The sequence below is a fragment of the Podarcis tiliguerta genome (genome assembly GCF_965153285.1).
Source record: "Podarcis tiliguerta genome assembly, chromosome: 4".
Classification (NCBI taxonomy): Eukaryota; Metazoa; Chordata; class Lepidosauria; order Squamata; family Lacertidae; genus Podarcis; species Podarcis tiliguerta.
Window position 1 is genome coordinate 1025853 of NC_139537.1, and position 16062 is coordinate 1041914.

The 16062-nt window shown below is 46.9% G+C and overlaps 1 protein-coding gene across 4 annotated transcripts in view; it reads right to left on the reverse strand.

Annotated features, from left to right (window-relative positions):
* LOC310675644 (uncharacterized protein) overlaps positions 1–16062 on the reverse strand; it is a 66542-nt gene that overhangs the window by 14473 nt on the left and 36007 nt on the right. The window contains exons 1-2 of one of the 4 annotated variants that reach the window (XM_083436618.1): positions 9979–10314; positions 7194–7368 (exon numbers count right to left, since the gene is read on the reverse strand). In XM_083436618.1, the coding sequence (XP_083292744.1) occupies positions 7194–7227 (34 nt within the window). In that variant the 5' untranslated portion in view covers positions 7228–7368; positions 9979–10314. Of the gene's footprint in view, positions 1–7193; positions 7369–9978; positions 10315–16062 lie in introns of those variants that run through there. The other 3 variants (XM_083436617.1, XM_083436619.1, XM_083436616.1) reach the window with 3 other exon arrangements.

The following is a 16062-nucleotide window of genomic DNA, read 5'->3' on the forward strand; positions in this document are numbered from 1 at the left end:
TGAATTCCTCTTTGGTGGTTTCCCCCCTTTTCCATTTTTTGTACACATCCTTTTTTAATCTTAACTCAGTTAAAAGTTCTTTAGATAGCCACCCTGGCTTCTTTAGGCACCTTCCATGTTTCCGTCTCATTGGTATTGCCTGAAGCCAACGGGGGAAGATGGGTTTGCTCAGAAGAAGAAAGAGGTGATACAAAATGGGGGAGTGATGCAAAGGATTTCACAGAGAGGAGGGTTGCTGTACAGAGGGGGAGCCCTCTACGTCCCAGAAGGGGAACTCTGAGCCAAGGTACTCAGACAATGCCACGATAGTACGATGGCAGGCCATTTTGGGCAATGGAAGACAGAATGCCTAGTAATGCGAGACTTCTGGCGGCCAAGGATGCAAGAGGAGGTCAAGGAGTATGTATGGGCATGTAACACCTGACAACGGGCAGAGGCCCCGCGAGACCCCAGCAGGCCTACTACAACCACTACCTATTGGAGATTCATTCCCCGTGTCTGCAGTCATGGGATTGTTGTCTATCACATGACGGTGTATGTTTTCATTCCACAGAGTGGTAAGTGACGGAGACAGGATGTTTGTGTTACTGTGTTCCGTGAAGTAGGACTATTGTCCTTTGTTCTCTCTCTTTGCTGTCTGATGAGAAAGAGGAAGGAGCTAAGTCAGAATGCTCCGAGTGTTTTATATGTAAATAAAGTAGATTAGCCAAAATGCTGAGTTGCTGGTTCTGTTACACAGGCTGTGAAGACTCTGCAGATCCCTAAGTGTGCTGATGTCTGTTGCCATCAGTCGCTGTGATGTTCAGGCACAAGAAAGGTTTTGATGCTCCGGAACGATCGACCAGGAGGGAAACCATTGCCATGGATTCCATCACCGACTTGCGAGAGTCGCAGAAACAGTGATCTGGGTTGTGGTGGATCTTTTTTCAAAGATGGCACATTTTGTACCCTCCGAGAAACTACCCTCGGCACACGAGACAGCGCAACTCTTCGTTGAACATGTGTTTGAACTGCATGGACTACCATGGAAGATTGTGTCAGATAGCGGAATACAATTCACAGCCCAGTTTTGGAGAAAACTGATGTAACCGCTGAAGGTGGAAATATGCCTCTTGTCAGCTAGACACCCACAGATGAACAGAGTGTCAGAGAGGACGAAGGCTACAGTGCAGCAGTATCTACGATGTTATGTGAATCACCAACAAGATGACTGGGTAGACATCTTGGCACTGGCTGAATTCGCTTACAATAACACAGTGCACTCATCGACACAACAAATGCCATTTTTTGCTTGTCAAGGGAGACACCCACGGATGTTTCCAGGGCAGGGGGACAACCTCACAGTGCCAGCAGCAGAACAGTATGCAGAAGAAATGGAAGCGCTGCACAGTATTTTGCGGGACCACCTAGAAAGGGCGAAGACTCAGTACAAGGCGGAAGCAGATAAACACAGGCAAGTGGGCAAGGAGATAAGGGTGGGGGACCAAGTATGGTTGTCCACAAAAGACTGGCCGAGCAAGGGATGGTGCCGTAAGCTGGAACCGCAAAGGGTGGGGCCCTTGAAGTGGTGGAACAAATCAACCCTGTGTCGTTCAAGCTACGCCTATCTGAGTCAATGAAGATGCATCTGGTGTTCCATCGGTTGCTTCTATCTCCACTGACACTGAGACACCAGTATCAGGAGAGGAAGGAACCACCACCTGTTCCAATAACCTCTTCGGTAGATTTATTGCTTTATTGTTCGGCGTCCAGCATGCTTCCCCCTACGAGCTTCTGCAGGTCATAAAGCAATTAGCAAAGTTGCACAGCAGGCGTGTGATCGAAAGAGCAGTCCCCAAAACGTTTCTTCTGTCCTAAAGTCTCTTTATTGTCACAAAAGTAATGTATTTACAAAGTCCAATATCCATCTGATTCAAGCTACATTTTCTCCCTCTGCTTGCAGCTACGCAACTACGCAACAAGCTGCTTTCGATTTCCACACAGCTCACAGCATTCCAAGCTGCTTTCGTCACATCCTGGCTTACTTCCCTTGTAAGCCCTTCCCCTCAGTCTCAAGGCACAGAAGGTTAACCCTTCACTACACCCAACACCCCATCTTGCCTCGCGCCTGAGGGGAGAATCGACCCTTGGTCGTCCCAAAGCCAGACCTTCGCAAAACTCTCCATGTCTCTGGAAGGAGAGTGGCTTTGTGAACCCATCAGCTAGGTTCTTGGCAGAGGGACAATACTTCAGCGCAACTAATCCCTCCTGAACACTCTGGCACACATTCCGAAAGCGAATGTCTAAGTGTTTAGACCAATACTTTTTGGGTAGCCCTGCGTCCCACAGGATCGCAGACACAGCTTCCTGCACCGTCCTGTTCCGTCTCTCTGCGACCCCATTCTGTTGCGGAGAGTAAGGAGCGGTCAATCTGTGGCTAATCCCCTTCTCCCTAAAGAAATCCTGTAAAGCAGAACCAGTGAATTCTGAACCTCTGTCACTTTGAAAACCACGAACTTTGGTGGAAAAAGTTACCTCAACTGCGGTGATCCAATCCCTGATCATTTTAGGTGCCTCCCCTTTCGTTTTAAGGGCAAAGGTCCAAGCAGATCTTGAAAAATCATCAATCAAAAGCAGAGAGAACCTTGACCCTCCCAGTGACTCAACAGACATGGGGCCTCACAAATCTGCATGAATTAATTCAAAGGGTTGTGTGGTCTGTCTCTCTGACTTTGGATAGGAGCATGTCACAATTTTCGCCTGTTTACATGTATTGCAATCTAAAAATCTGTCTCAACCTCTAAATTTGCACCCTTGTGTCAGCTCTGGTGCTTTCTGAAGATGCCCCCAATTCAAATGGGCAAAGTGCCTGTGCCAAATATGCGAACAACCATGGTGGGGCGCTACATTCACACATTGCCCCTTTACATCTTTGGTGTCATCCTCTCCTGTGGAAAAAGGCACATTTACAGCAAACAAATTGTCTTTAGACTGCACTGTGTACACGTGTTTCCCATCCTTGGAAAATTCACATCTGGTTCCTGCAAAAGAAATTTGAAAACCAGCAACGAGTAAATCATTCACACTTAACAAACAATTAGTTAAACCGGGCATCGCAAAAGCTTTGACTTCATGCTTAAGAAAGGGACAGAAGAAAAAACCTATCTCTGTTAGTCTTTTTCTGCTTCCATCCGCGATCGTAACAAACTTCTCAGTTTTTACTGTCCTGCAATTCCTTAACAGACTGCTAGATGGCACTAGCGTATTGGTTGCTCCTGAGTCAATTATTACGGTGAGAAAGTTTTGTTGTTGACATTCCTGGGTCGCCATGGCAACAATCTTCTCGCTACCCCCCTCCTTGGGGCTTCTGCAGATGTTCTCTCTGGTTGTCACGGCAACAGCCTCCCCCCCACAGGAAGACTTGCCCACGACCGTCACAGCTTCTGTAGATGCAACTCTCTCAGTTACCATGGAGACTGGACTTGTCTCGGTGTTCCCACACAACTCCACAGCTCTTATCTCTACTTGCTGCAGGTGGCTGGCCTTGAAGCCTCCAGCACGGCTAGGCTTCAGCTCTTGGCGTAAGCAACTCTTGGCAGCTTTTGGAGAAAGAGGCGTCTCTGAGCTTTCACTGCTCACTGCCCCTCCACTGCTCACGGGGCCCCCAGGACGTTTTCCTGCACCCCCTCTGGTGGGTAAAGGGCTCCCAACACTTGGCCTCTCTCCAGGCTCCTCACACAGACACGTTGCAGCGTCCATACAGCTCCCAGGCTCAGCAAAAGCACCAGCAGCATTGCCAGCAACAGCAACAGTCCCTTCGCCCCCCCCCGTGGGGGCTCCCAGCTCCCCCCAGCTGTGTATCGGCTCTCAAGAATGTGGCCGGCGCCATCTTGCCTCTCCCTTTCGGATGCAGCCACGTCTCGGCCCTTGCTTCCCACCCCAGCTCCACAAGCCTCTCGGAGTGCTAGCCAAGCGGCCCCTGGCCTTTTTGCATCCAGGACAACAGGCACTAGATCAGCATCCACATTTTCAGCCAAAAAAGCAAGCACACGCTTCTCAACTTCACTTTGCTCTGCAGCCCTTTCAGCCTCTGCTTTCCCAGCTGCGTTTTGTGGTGGCTGGATTACGTCCCACAGCTGCTCCCCCACTAGGAAAAGCTCCACTTGAAAGCTCCACTGCAGCCAATTTTGGCTATCTAGTTTCTGACATGGTAGTTTAAACTCAAAGCCATGTCCATCCAGCTGAGCCATTGCCTCCCTCCTTTTGGCCTGTAGCAAGAGCAGCCGATTGTACTCACTCTGCAGCCAAACTGGGCATTCCTGGCGACGTGGCTCTCTCAGTTCCGTCAGCCTCCTCCGATCTGCCCTCTGAAGTCTTGGCTGTCGATCAAACTGACGTTTAGCAAATAAAGCTTCAAAGCCCTTTCTCACACGCTTCGCGTTGACCCATAACCTGTTCCAATAACCTCTTCGGTAGATTTATTGCTTTATTGTTCGGAGTCCAGCACACTTTCCCCTGGGAGCCTCTGCAGGTCGTAAAGCAATTAGCAAAGTTGCACAGCAGGCGTGTGATCGAAAGAGCAGTCCCCAAAACGTTTCTTCTGTCCTAAAGTCTCTTTATTGTCACAAAAGTAATGTATTTACAAAGTCCAATATCCATCTGATTCAAGCTGCATTGTCTCCCTCTGCTTGCAGCTACGCAACTACGCAACAAGCTGCTTTCAATTTCCACTAAGCTCACAGCATTCCAAGCTGCTTTCGTCACATCCTGGCTTACTTCCCTCGTAAGCCCGTCCCCTCAGTCTCGAGGCACAGAAGGTTAACCCTTCACTACACCCAACACCACCCTTGCCAATATTGGTGGAGGGTGAACCTGAATACGAGGTGGACGAGCTACTAGACTCTGGCAGGAGAGGTAGGGGTGCAGTATTTTGTGTCCTGGGAGGGGTATGGACCAGAAGAGAATTCATGGGAGAGCACAGGAGACATACATGTACCAAGGTTGCAGAGCGAGTTTCACCGTAGGTACCCCAGGAAACCCAAACCCCAAGGTTGTGTAGAGGAAGAGCTGAAATGGGAAGAAGAAGGGGAGAATGAGCCCGAGTGGGAGGAAGAAGCAGACGAGCAGCAACCGGGGTGCAGTTATTGGGAGGACAATGAGGAGGAATGAGGCCCAGAGGGAAAAGGGAGGATTGTTATGGGAAGAACAGAGGAAAGTACAGGGGGGAGGTCACAGCCCAGATAAATACAGGAGTTATCAGATAATAGTTTGTCTGAGCCAGTTTCCAAGCCTCTCAGCCTGAAGGAATGCGGGAGAGGAGCGGTACAAGAAAAGGGGAAATTGACATCACAGAAGCGACAGAAGAGATTCGTTTTCACGAGTTGTTTCCGGAGGAAGAGGAACAAAGCTGAGGATTTAGTTGAGTCATCATCAGGGTAGCCATAAGTCATGGGGGCAGAGAGGCATGTTTTTTCTGGAATAAAACCAACTTTTAATTGACTGTACGTGTTTGCGTCTTGCGGCTGCCACAGTATTTTATTAAAAGTTATGGTCAAATAACCAGAAAAAGCAAGCACAACTTGCTTAGGTTGACTTTTGTCAGTGTGTTATGTGATTTCAGTGATTTTGTCAGTGTGTTCTGTGATCACGTTGGTTGGGTTTTTTTGTCTTATTTCATTTAGTGAGTTTGCAGACATAATAAAATTTTAAAAATGGCACAAAGACTTGACTGGTCACCCAGAAAGCCATGTAAATTAGTACTATTAAGTGAGCAAGGCTACAATTATGAAGAAATTAGAAACAAGATTGGGGGAAACAACCAAAGCTGGCCTTTCTATATATTTGAAGAGGTATAAGGGGACTCAGTTACTACAAAATCAGACTGGTAAAGGCAGGAAAAGGTGCACAACAGCAAGTGATGATCGAAGAATGGAGAGACTGCGCCCACGTGACAGAAGAAAATCATCTGGGTGTTTACAAGATGACATGGGGCAATGTAATGTGAATTTGAGCGCAAGGACTAGTCTAAATGCTAGAATTCTAAGGAAAAAGCCATTATTTCTCAAGCAAAGGTGGAAAAGATTAAACTGGGCTAAAAGCCATGGTAACTGGACAGCGGAACAATGGGACAGTGTTCTTTGGAGCGATGAGACCCAAATCTCCTTGCTTGGTACTGATGGCATGAAATATGCGAGCAAAAGGTGTGGGAAGAATTTGTGTCATCAAAGGAATGAAAATGCCCCAAAATAAATAAATGAAATACTTGTGCCCAAACTGAAGCGTTCTGCATGTTCTGCTTTTCCCAGATACTGAACCTTTCTATTTATTTGTTTGTTTTCTATTTCAACAGGATTCACCTCCATGTCTTGTTGCTGCTGTGTGCAAAAGGTGGTTTCAAGAGAATCATATTCCACTGCTGGAATGGCCTGGGAATAGCCCACACCTTAACCAAATTGAAAATCTTTGGAGCCGACTAAAGAAACTTGTAAGTCAGAAGCAACCCAGCAATAAAGCTCAATCAACAGAGGCAATAATTGGATCTTGGTTTCGTATTATTACAGCTGCAGAACTAAAACACTTGCTTCACTCCATGGGAAGGCGTTGTAAGGCCGGAATTAAAGCTAAAGTATTAATTGACATGGTGAGAATTTCTGTTAGAAGATTGGCATATGAAAATGATGGACTTTGCAAATCTGGTGACACTGACAGGAAAAATTCAAAACCAGCACGATTAAGGATTCCAAAAGGGTTGGAGTAAATTTATACAATATCTGAAAGATTATTGTAAGCAATTAACATCACTTGCAGGGTTGTCTGAAGACTTGTAATGAGAAATTTTCTACCTTTCTATATTTAAATTTTGAGCCATTCTGTAATGAGTGTAATAGGAATTGGAAAATGTACAAATTGCAATGATATAAAGGTTAATTTTGAAAGCCATGAGGCAGCAGGGAAGGAAGTTGAGGCTCTAAAGAGCCAGGGTGGTATAGCGGATAATGATGACACAAATGTACAATATTAAATGGAAAATAATTTTTAAAATTATATATATAAGAAAAAACAGTAATTTACTGTTCAAGGTTTATTGTGGGGGTGTTAGGTTCCCAGTCATTGTAGGGGGCGTTGTTGAGCTCTGTGGAAATGTATGAGGTTTGTTACATAGAGGTATTTTTTGAATTTCCAGGCAGATAGGACGATCCCACAGGGAGCCTTACCAAGAGAGGCCACGATCCCCCGATTCTCCTCCATGACCTCCTTATGCAGAGCTCTCTGGTCAGGATCCAGCAACGCCCACTCCTCGTCCGTGAAACAAACAGAAACGTCTTCAAATCACACTGGACCCTAAAAGAAAAAGGCAAATGTCCTCCTCTGAGACAGAAGAAATATGATCTGCTACACAATGCTCTGTTATTTCCTTCCTCTTAATTGCTGCGCTGTTTCAATAGGATGGCTTTGCTGCACATTTTAATTCTGGATGCTTATTTCAACGCTTTAATGGAATTCTTTTATTCTGTGTTTTAATTACGGACATTCATCTGCTGCAAGTGGATTTCTTAAGGACAGGGCCAACCCTGACCATTCTTGCAAGCAATTGAACAGTGCGCCAGTGTGCAGCCTGCCTTTGCTCCTCCATTGTCAGACGTCTCCTGGCTCTGAGAGACGAGCAGGGAGGGGGGCTTCTGGCGGAAGGAGAGGGAGCCAAGGTCTTTTGCCTCACCATCCCCACTACTGACTCCCTGTTGCTACTCAGCTTGGGGGGGGGGGTGTCCCTGGATTCATTGAAAAATATCTGGTAACCATACTCTAGCCCTACTAGAAGGAAGATTTCAATGCAAAATGTGGAGGCAACGGAAGGGATTTATGTGATGTGAATTAGCCTGGTTGCTCCTGCCTTCCAGTAAATAATAATAATAATAATAATAATAATAATAATAATACTGCATGCCAAGCAGATGCTCTTGGTTCCCCATATTTCACTAGCCTTTCAACGTTATTCTAAAGCCTCAGCGCCTAGAGCTTGCCGATCGAAAGGTCGGCGGTTCGAATCCCCGCGGCGGGGTGCGCTCCCGTTGTTCGGTCCCAGCGCCTGCCAACCTAGCAGTTTGAAAGCACTCTCGGGTGCAAGTAGATAAATAGGGACCGCTTACTAGCGGGAAGGTAAACGGCGTTTCCGTGTGCGGCTCTGGCTTGCCAGAGCAGTGATGTCACGCTGGCCACGTGACCCGGAAGTGTCTCCGGACAGCGCTGGCCCCTGGCCTCTTGAGTGAGATGGGCGCACAACCCCAGAGTCTGTCAAGACTGGCCCGTACGGGCAGGGGTACCTTTACCTTTACTTTAAAACCTCAGTGCCTAGGACTTGCCGGTTGCATGGTCAGTGGTTCAAATCCCCGCGGCGGGGTGAGCTCCCGTCGTTCGGTCCCAGCTCCTGCCCACCTAGCAGTTCGAAAACATGTCAAAGTGCAAGTAGATAAATAGGTACCGCTTTATAGCGGGAAGGTAAATGGCGTTTCCGTGTGCTGCGCTGGTGCTGGCTCGCCAGAGCAGCTCCGTCACGCTGGCCACGTGACCCGGAAGTGTCCTCGGACAGCGCTGGCCCCCGGCCTCTTAAGCAAGATGGGCGCACAACCCTAGAGTCGGACACGACTGGCCCGTACGGGCAGGGGAACCTTTACCTATCATTTGTATACAGTGGTACCTCAGGTTAAGTACTTAATTTGTTCTGGAGGTCCGTTCTTAACCTGAAACTGTTCTTAACCTGAAGCACACTTTAGCTAATGGGGCCTCCTGCTGCTGCCGTGCCGCCGGAGCATGATTTCTGTTCTCATCCTGAAGCAAAGTTCTTAACCCGAGGTACTATTTCTGGGTTAGCAGAGTCTGTAACCTGAAGCGTATGTAACCCGAGGTACCACTGTACCTTTTATGAGTTCTATGTTTTCTTTTGATGAAGGGTGGTATATCAATTCAATTAACAACAACTATTATTATTATTATCATTATCATTATTATTATTATTATTATTTATACCCCACCCACCTGGCTGGGCTTCTCCAGCCACTCTGGGAGGCTTCCAACAAAATATTAAAATACAGTAATCCATCAAATATTAAATGCTTTCGTAAAGTAAATGCATGAATTTGGAACTGACTGATAAGGGAGTCATTTGTATCTTGTGGGAAATGGATGCCTGGCTCTAGTAGGGGTCCTCACCTGGGGGTCCTCAGGAGTTCTTCTCCCCCCACCCCCACTCCCCTGCTTCTATCTCCTTTCTTGCACTTGGTCTCTCTGCTGCTCTCCAGACAGACTCCTGGGGTGGGGTCCCTTTTTCTTTGCTCTGAGGGCCAGGAATGTATCTGGACATTATTATTCTCTTAGATGGCTGAACACACGCACAGCCATTGATGCCGAGGTCCCTGGAGGCTCAGTGAGTAGCAGCGCCCATTTCCGGCTGCTTTGCCAGCAACAACCCCTTTGGGACAGAGAGGATGTGGTCCTGGGATGCCCTGCTCTGAGTGCGAGGGGATTGCTGCACTGGCCTCCGTGGGGAGCTGCCCTGGGAGACACTGGGAAACTGGTCCCCAATGCAGCAGCCAGACTATGGGCTGGAATCCCTCTCTTTATTCCTGGCCTTCCTCTCCCACCTTTTTTGGGGGGTGGGGTGTCTAGTCCGCCTCCTCCTCCAGCTTTGGAAAACCATTTGCAGAGGTTTCCTCTGTTCTGCAGTGATGCTGAGCGACGTCACACTGAGTTAAAGTCCCAGGGACTCCTTTGTTTGAGGAAGGAGATGTCGGGGGAGACATTGTTTTTCTGAAAGGCCAACTGAGTTTGGGATCCTCTGCTCTGCAGGAAGGAGAGCGTGGCAGACCCGGCCCCTCCCTGGCAGGACCCTCTCCTCCCTGACTTGGGGTCCCCCCCCCCGCAGGAGCAGATCAGGCCCCCCAGGCCCCCTCCCCTGCTGCAGCCCTGGGACCTCCCCCCCCCCCCCCGTCTCCCAAACTGCACCCTCTGGGGGGGGGGGAGAGAGGAGACTCACCAGATCCCAGGAGGGGGCAGCGAGGCAGCCCTTGCAGGGGAGACACCGAAGCAGGAAAGGACTGGGGAGGGAGGGGCCTTGGCTCTGGAGGACCTGCCCCCCCTTGCTTCCAGTCCTCTCTAGGAAGGCAGCTCGGCTCCCTTAACCCTTGCAAGGCCGAGTCCCCCAGCTCAGCCCTCTCTCGCTCTCTCCATCCTCTCTGAGCTGAGAAGCCTCCCTGGGAAGGACAGGAGGCCTGGCGAGACGAAGAGGCGGGAAGACTAGGGAAGAAGAAGAGCCTTGCTGCCTGGGAAGCCGGAAACCTCATCCTGTCCTCTCTAGGAAGGCAGCTCGGTTCCCTTTAACCCTTGCAGGGCCGAGTCCCCCAGCTCAGCCCCCCCTCCCCATTGCACACTCGCTTAGCCAGGGCAGAACTCTGATTTCTATTAATTTCTATCATTCTGAATGGCTCTAAGGGGCAGCTTCCCCCTGGCTCTGCCTCTGGCAAGGGGTGCTTTATTGGGGGGGGGGTGGGATTTTGGCTCTTGGCTGGGCTCTGTGTTCAATAGTGGGTGGACGATGCAGCGATTTTTCCAAAGCAGCTCTTTATTTGTAAGTTGGAACAGAACTGAACAGTAACCAGCTCAGCCGGCCAGCTTTTATAGGCTGTCAACATTGTCGCAACAACAACCCAGGGTTTCCCTCCTAAAGTAACTGACGTGGACCTGAGTGAAAACTATATACAGTGATACCTCGGGTTACAAACGCTTCAGGTTGCAGACGCCTCAGGTTACAGACTCCGCCAACCCAGAAAAAGTACCTTGGATTAAGAACTTTGCTTCAGGATGAGAACAAAAATCGTGCTCTGCCGGCGCAGCGGCAGCAGGAGGCCGCATTAGCTAAAGTGGTGCTTCAGGTTAAGAACAGTTTCCGGAATGAATTAGGTTCTTAACCTGAGGTACCACTGTACATGATACTCCTGGTGGCCAGAGTGAGAACTTCAATACATAACACTCTGAGCATCTCCCTCCCTTGGCCAGAAACCAGAGGAAGAGCTTGCAGGGAAAAGGGCTTTTTTTCTTTTTCTTTTTGATGTATTGTTTGTTCATTTTTTTATTGTTCCCCCCCCCCCACTTTTTTCTGTAACTATTAAACTTTTAATAAATATTATTTTTTTAAAAAAACCCCGGAGCCAAGGCAGGGAGAAGGTGGAAAGGAGAAGAGAGAGAAAGAGGAAGGAGAAAAAAGAGGGGAGCCCCAACCTTGCCATGCCACAGCCGCCACCACCAAGGACAGGTAGGAGCGTACCAGGAGGGCAAGGACATGTGGCGGAGACAGTCCAGACCCGAGCAGCCTACCCCACGGCAGCTAGCGTTACAAGACAGCAGGCCAGGGCCCAGAGGAAGACCGTGTGACAGAGGAGATCACAGAAGAGAAGACACTACTTCTGGGAAAAAATTAAAATAACTTTTAAAAAATAACTCCCTCCCCCCTTTTCAAAAAAGAAAAAGAAAAAAGAAGTCTCCCCGGATTCTTTGAAAAAAAAATTGGTAACCTTAGACTACAGAACCCTGGGGCTCCCTTTCAACTCTACTCTCCCCACCATCCACCCCGGAGCCTCGGCTTCTATTGCATTTGCTCAGGGGAGCAGAGGGCCAGAATGGATAGCCCACGACTGTCCTGTTCAAAGTGGGACAGGCTGGATCCCAGCAGCCGATCCCAGCTTCTCTTTGGATCCCAGAATGTCCCGTTGAAGGCGGCCACCTCTGCACTAGTCAGCAGGGTCGTGCCCAAGCCCGCTGGATGAGGGCCAGAGTGGCTCCAGTCTAGGCCTGTGGGGCAACCCTCTGATGAGTCTGTGATTTGGGGGAAATTCTATGCCCCCCCCCAAGGAGCCCCGACCTTTGTCACATTTGCTCAGTGGAGCAGAAGGCCAGAATGAGGCCTCATCCATGCCAGGCACTCGGCTCCTGCTGCAGCGATCATTAACACCCAGCAGAAGTCGGGAGGCAGCTGGCTCTGAGCCAAGCAGAGAGATGATGCAATCCTTTGTGCTTGCCCCCCCCCCCGAACGACCAGTTTGCAAACCTCAGTGGACCCCCAGAGGGAGGAGATGGATGTACACAAGCCCTATCAAAGAAGGCAATACAGTGGTACCTCGGGTTACATACGCTTCAGGTTATAGACTCCGCTAACACAGAAATAGTGCTTCAGGTTAAGAACTTTGCTTCAGGATGAGAACAGAAATCGTGCTCCGGCGGCGCGGCAGCAGCACGAGGCCCCATTAGCTAAAGCGGTGCTTCAGGTTAAGAACAGTTTCAGGTTAAGAACGGACCTCAGGAATGAATCAAATACTTAACCTGAGTTACCACTGTATCTGTATTTTTCTTACCTTCAATTCTAATTCTTTAGGCACCCATATCGTATGGATTCTTGAACTGCTTTCGTATACATCAGAATGAAATGTGAATTCTCTATCTAACCAATGTTTGGTTCTCCAAATATCTATCAAATTGAAATTGTCAACCAATTCAAAGAAAGTTTTTGGAAGTCTGCCCTCCTTAGTATCCTTTTTCCTAATTGTTCTGTCCATTTCCAATGACATCACTCTGTTCAGATCGCCCATCAAAATCATTTCTAGATCTGCAAATTCCATTAAATCATTCTCCAACTTTTTATAAAATTCTCATTTATTTTTCATTTGGAGCATAAATTCCTATCAATAAATTTGTTTAGCCGCTAATATTTTCTCATCATTTAATAATCTTCCATTCAACCTCCAACTTCTGTTTTTAATTTTATTATATTTTAGTTCCATCATTACCAGATTATGGTCTGATATCATTTTCGGGAGGATCTCAACTTTTCTTCGAAAAGGTATTACATTATTTGAAGTCTGGATTGCATCTGATTTTTTAGCATATGCATAGAAGGTATATTGTCTGTCCCTTATCTGTTTCTCTCTCCAAGCATCTTTTAAGTTCAGATCTTCTACCAATTGATTAAATGTTATTGGGAACTTCCCTTTTCATGATGTTATGTCTCTCTCCATTCTATCTAGAGCCAGGGATGTTACTCCGTTGAAGTCTCCCATGATGATCATACTGTCATTACTGTATTCTAATAGCTTATCTTCAAGGGTTTTTTTTTTCTTGAAGTTTGTTTTATTTCCACTTGGTGCGTATACCCCCACCAAAATTATTTCTTCTCTGCCTTTTGTCAATTGTATTCCTAATATTCTTCATTTGTCATCTTTAAGTGGTATTTTTGCATCTCTTTTGGTTTATATATATATATTCCTCTCTTTTTGGAAACATCTGAAGCTATGTATTCTGTTCCTAATTTCTTATCTATGAAAACTCTGTCATGTTTCTTAGCTATATGTGTTTCATGGAGACCAATGATGTCCCAATTTTTCTTTTTTAAGATTCGCTCACTTTTATTCCTTTTTACCTTATTGTTCAAACCGTTGATGTTCCACGATATAATGTTCAAATTCATTAATCTTTATTAGACACAAACTCAAATATCAACATCAAATATCAACATCAAATACGGAACTGCAATTAAGTACAATAATATAGTTGTGGGAAACTCTGCTTCTTTTCTTATCCTCCTGGACTTTCCCTGTCCTTGTTCACTTTCTTCTCTTTCTTGAGCTGTACCCCCTCCCAAGCCTTGTTGTTGTTGTTGTTTAGTCATTCCGTCGTGTCCGACTCTTCGTGACCCCATGGACCAGAGCACGCCAGGCCCTCCTGTCTTCCACTGCCACCCGCAGTTTGGTCAGATTCATGTTTGTAGCTTCAAGAACACTGTCTAACCATCTCGTCCTCTGTCGTCCCCTTCTCCTTGTGCCCTCCATCTTTCCCAACATCAGGGTCTTTTCCAGGGAGTCTTCTCTTCTCATGAGGTGGCCAAAGTATTGGAGCCTCAGCTTCAGGATCTGTCCTTCCAGTGAGCACTCAGGGCTGATTTCCTTAAGAATGGATGCATTTGATCCTCTTGCAGTCCATGGGACTCTCAAGAGTTTCCTCCAGCACCATAATTCAAAAGCGTCAATTCTTCGGCGATCAGCCTTCTTTATGGTCCAGCTCTCACTTCCATACATCACTACTGGGAAAACCATAGCTTTAACTATACGGACCTTTGTTGGTAAGGTGATGTCTCTACTTTTTAAAATGCTGTCTAGGTTTGTCATTGCTTTCCTCCCAAGAAGCAGGCGTCTCTTAATTTCATGGCTGTCACCATCTGCAGTGATCATGGAGCCCAAGAAAGTAAAATCTCTCACTGCCTCCATTTCCTCCCCTTCTATTTGCCAGGAGGTGATGGGACCAGTGGCCATGATCTTCGTTTTTTTGATGTTGAGCTTCAGACCATATTTTGCGCTCTCCTCTTTCACCCTCAATAAAAGGTTTTTTAATTCCTCCTCACTTTCTGCCATCAAGGTTGTGTCATCTGCATATCTGAGGTTGTTGATATTTCTTCCAGCAATCTTAATTCCGGCTAGCGATTCATCCAGCCCAGCCTTTCGCATGATGAATTCTGCATATAAGTTAAATAAGCAGGGAGACAAAATACAGCCTTGTCGTACTCCTTTCCCAATTTTGAACCAATCAGTTGTTCCATATCCAGTTCTAACTGTAGCTTCTTGTCCCACATAGAGATTTCTCAGGAGACAGATGAGGTGATCAGGCACTCCCATTTCTTTAAGAACTTGCCATAGTTTGCTGTGGTCGACACAGTCAAAGGCTTTTGCATAGTCAATGAAGCAGAAGTAGATGTCTTTCTGGAACTCTCTAGCTTTCTCCATAATCCAGCGCATATTTGTAATTTGGTCTCTGGTTCCTCTGCCTCTTCTAAATCCAGCTTGCACTTCTGGGAGTTCTCGGTCCACATACTGCTTGAGCCTTCCTTGAAGAATTTTAAGCATAACCTTGCTAGCGTGTGAAATGAGTGCAATTGTGCGGTAGTTGGAGCATTCTTTAGCACTGCCCTTCTTTGGGATTGGGATGTAGACTGACCTTCTCCAATCCTCTGGCCACTGCTGAGTTTTCCAAACTTGCTGGCATATTGAGTGTAGCACCTTAACAGCATCATCTTTTAAAATTTTAAATAGTTCAGCTGGAATACCATCACTTCCACTGGCCTTGTTATTTGTAATGCTTTCTAAGGCCCATTTGACTTCACTCTCCAGGATGTCTGGCTCAAGGTCAGCAACCACACTACCTGGGGTGTACGAGACATCCATATCTTTCTGGTATAGTTCCTCTGTGTATTCTTGCCACCTCTTCTTGATGTCTTCTGCTTCTGTTAGGTCCTTACCACTTTTGTCCTTTATTATGGTAATCTTTGAATGAAATCTTCCTTTCATATCCAATTTTCTTGAACAGATCTCTGGTTCTTCCCATTCTGTTGTTTTCCTCTATTTCTTTGCATTGCTCGTTTAAGAAGGCCTTCTTGTCTCTCCTTGCCATTTTTTGGAATTCTGCATTCAATTTCCTGTATCTATCTCCCTCGCATTTTGCTTGCCTTCTCTCCCCCGCTATTTGTAAGGCCTCATTGGACAGCCACTTTGCTTTCTTGCATTTCCTTTTCATTGGGATGGTTTTCGTTGCTGCCTCCTGTATAATGTTTCGAGCCTCCATCCATAGTTCTTCAGGCACTCTGTCCAGCAAATCTAAATCCTTAAACCTGTTCCTCACTTCCACTGTGTATTCATAAGGGATTTGGTTCACATTGTATCTTACCGGCCCAGTGGTTTTTCCTACTTTCTTCAGTTTAAGCTTGAATTTTGCTATAAGAAGCTGATGATCTGAGCCACAGTCAGCTCCAGGTCTTGTTTTTGCTGACTGTATAGAGCTTCTCCATCTTTGGCTGCAGAGAATATAATCAATCTGATTTCGATGCTGCCCATCTGGTGATGTCCATGTGTAGAGTCGTCTTTTGTGTTGTTGGAAAAGAGTGTTTGTGATGACCAGCTTGTTCTCTTGACAGAACTCTATTAGCCTTTGCCCTGCTTCGTTTTGAATTCCAAGACCAAATTTGCCAGTTGTTCCCTTTATCTCTTGATTCCC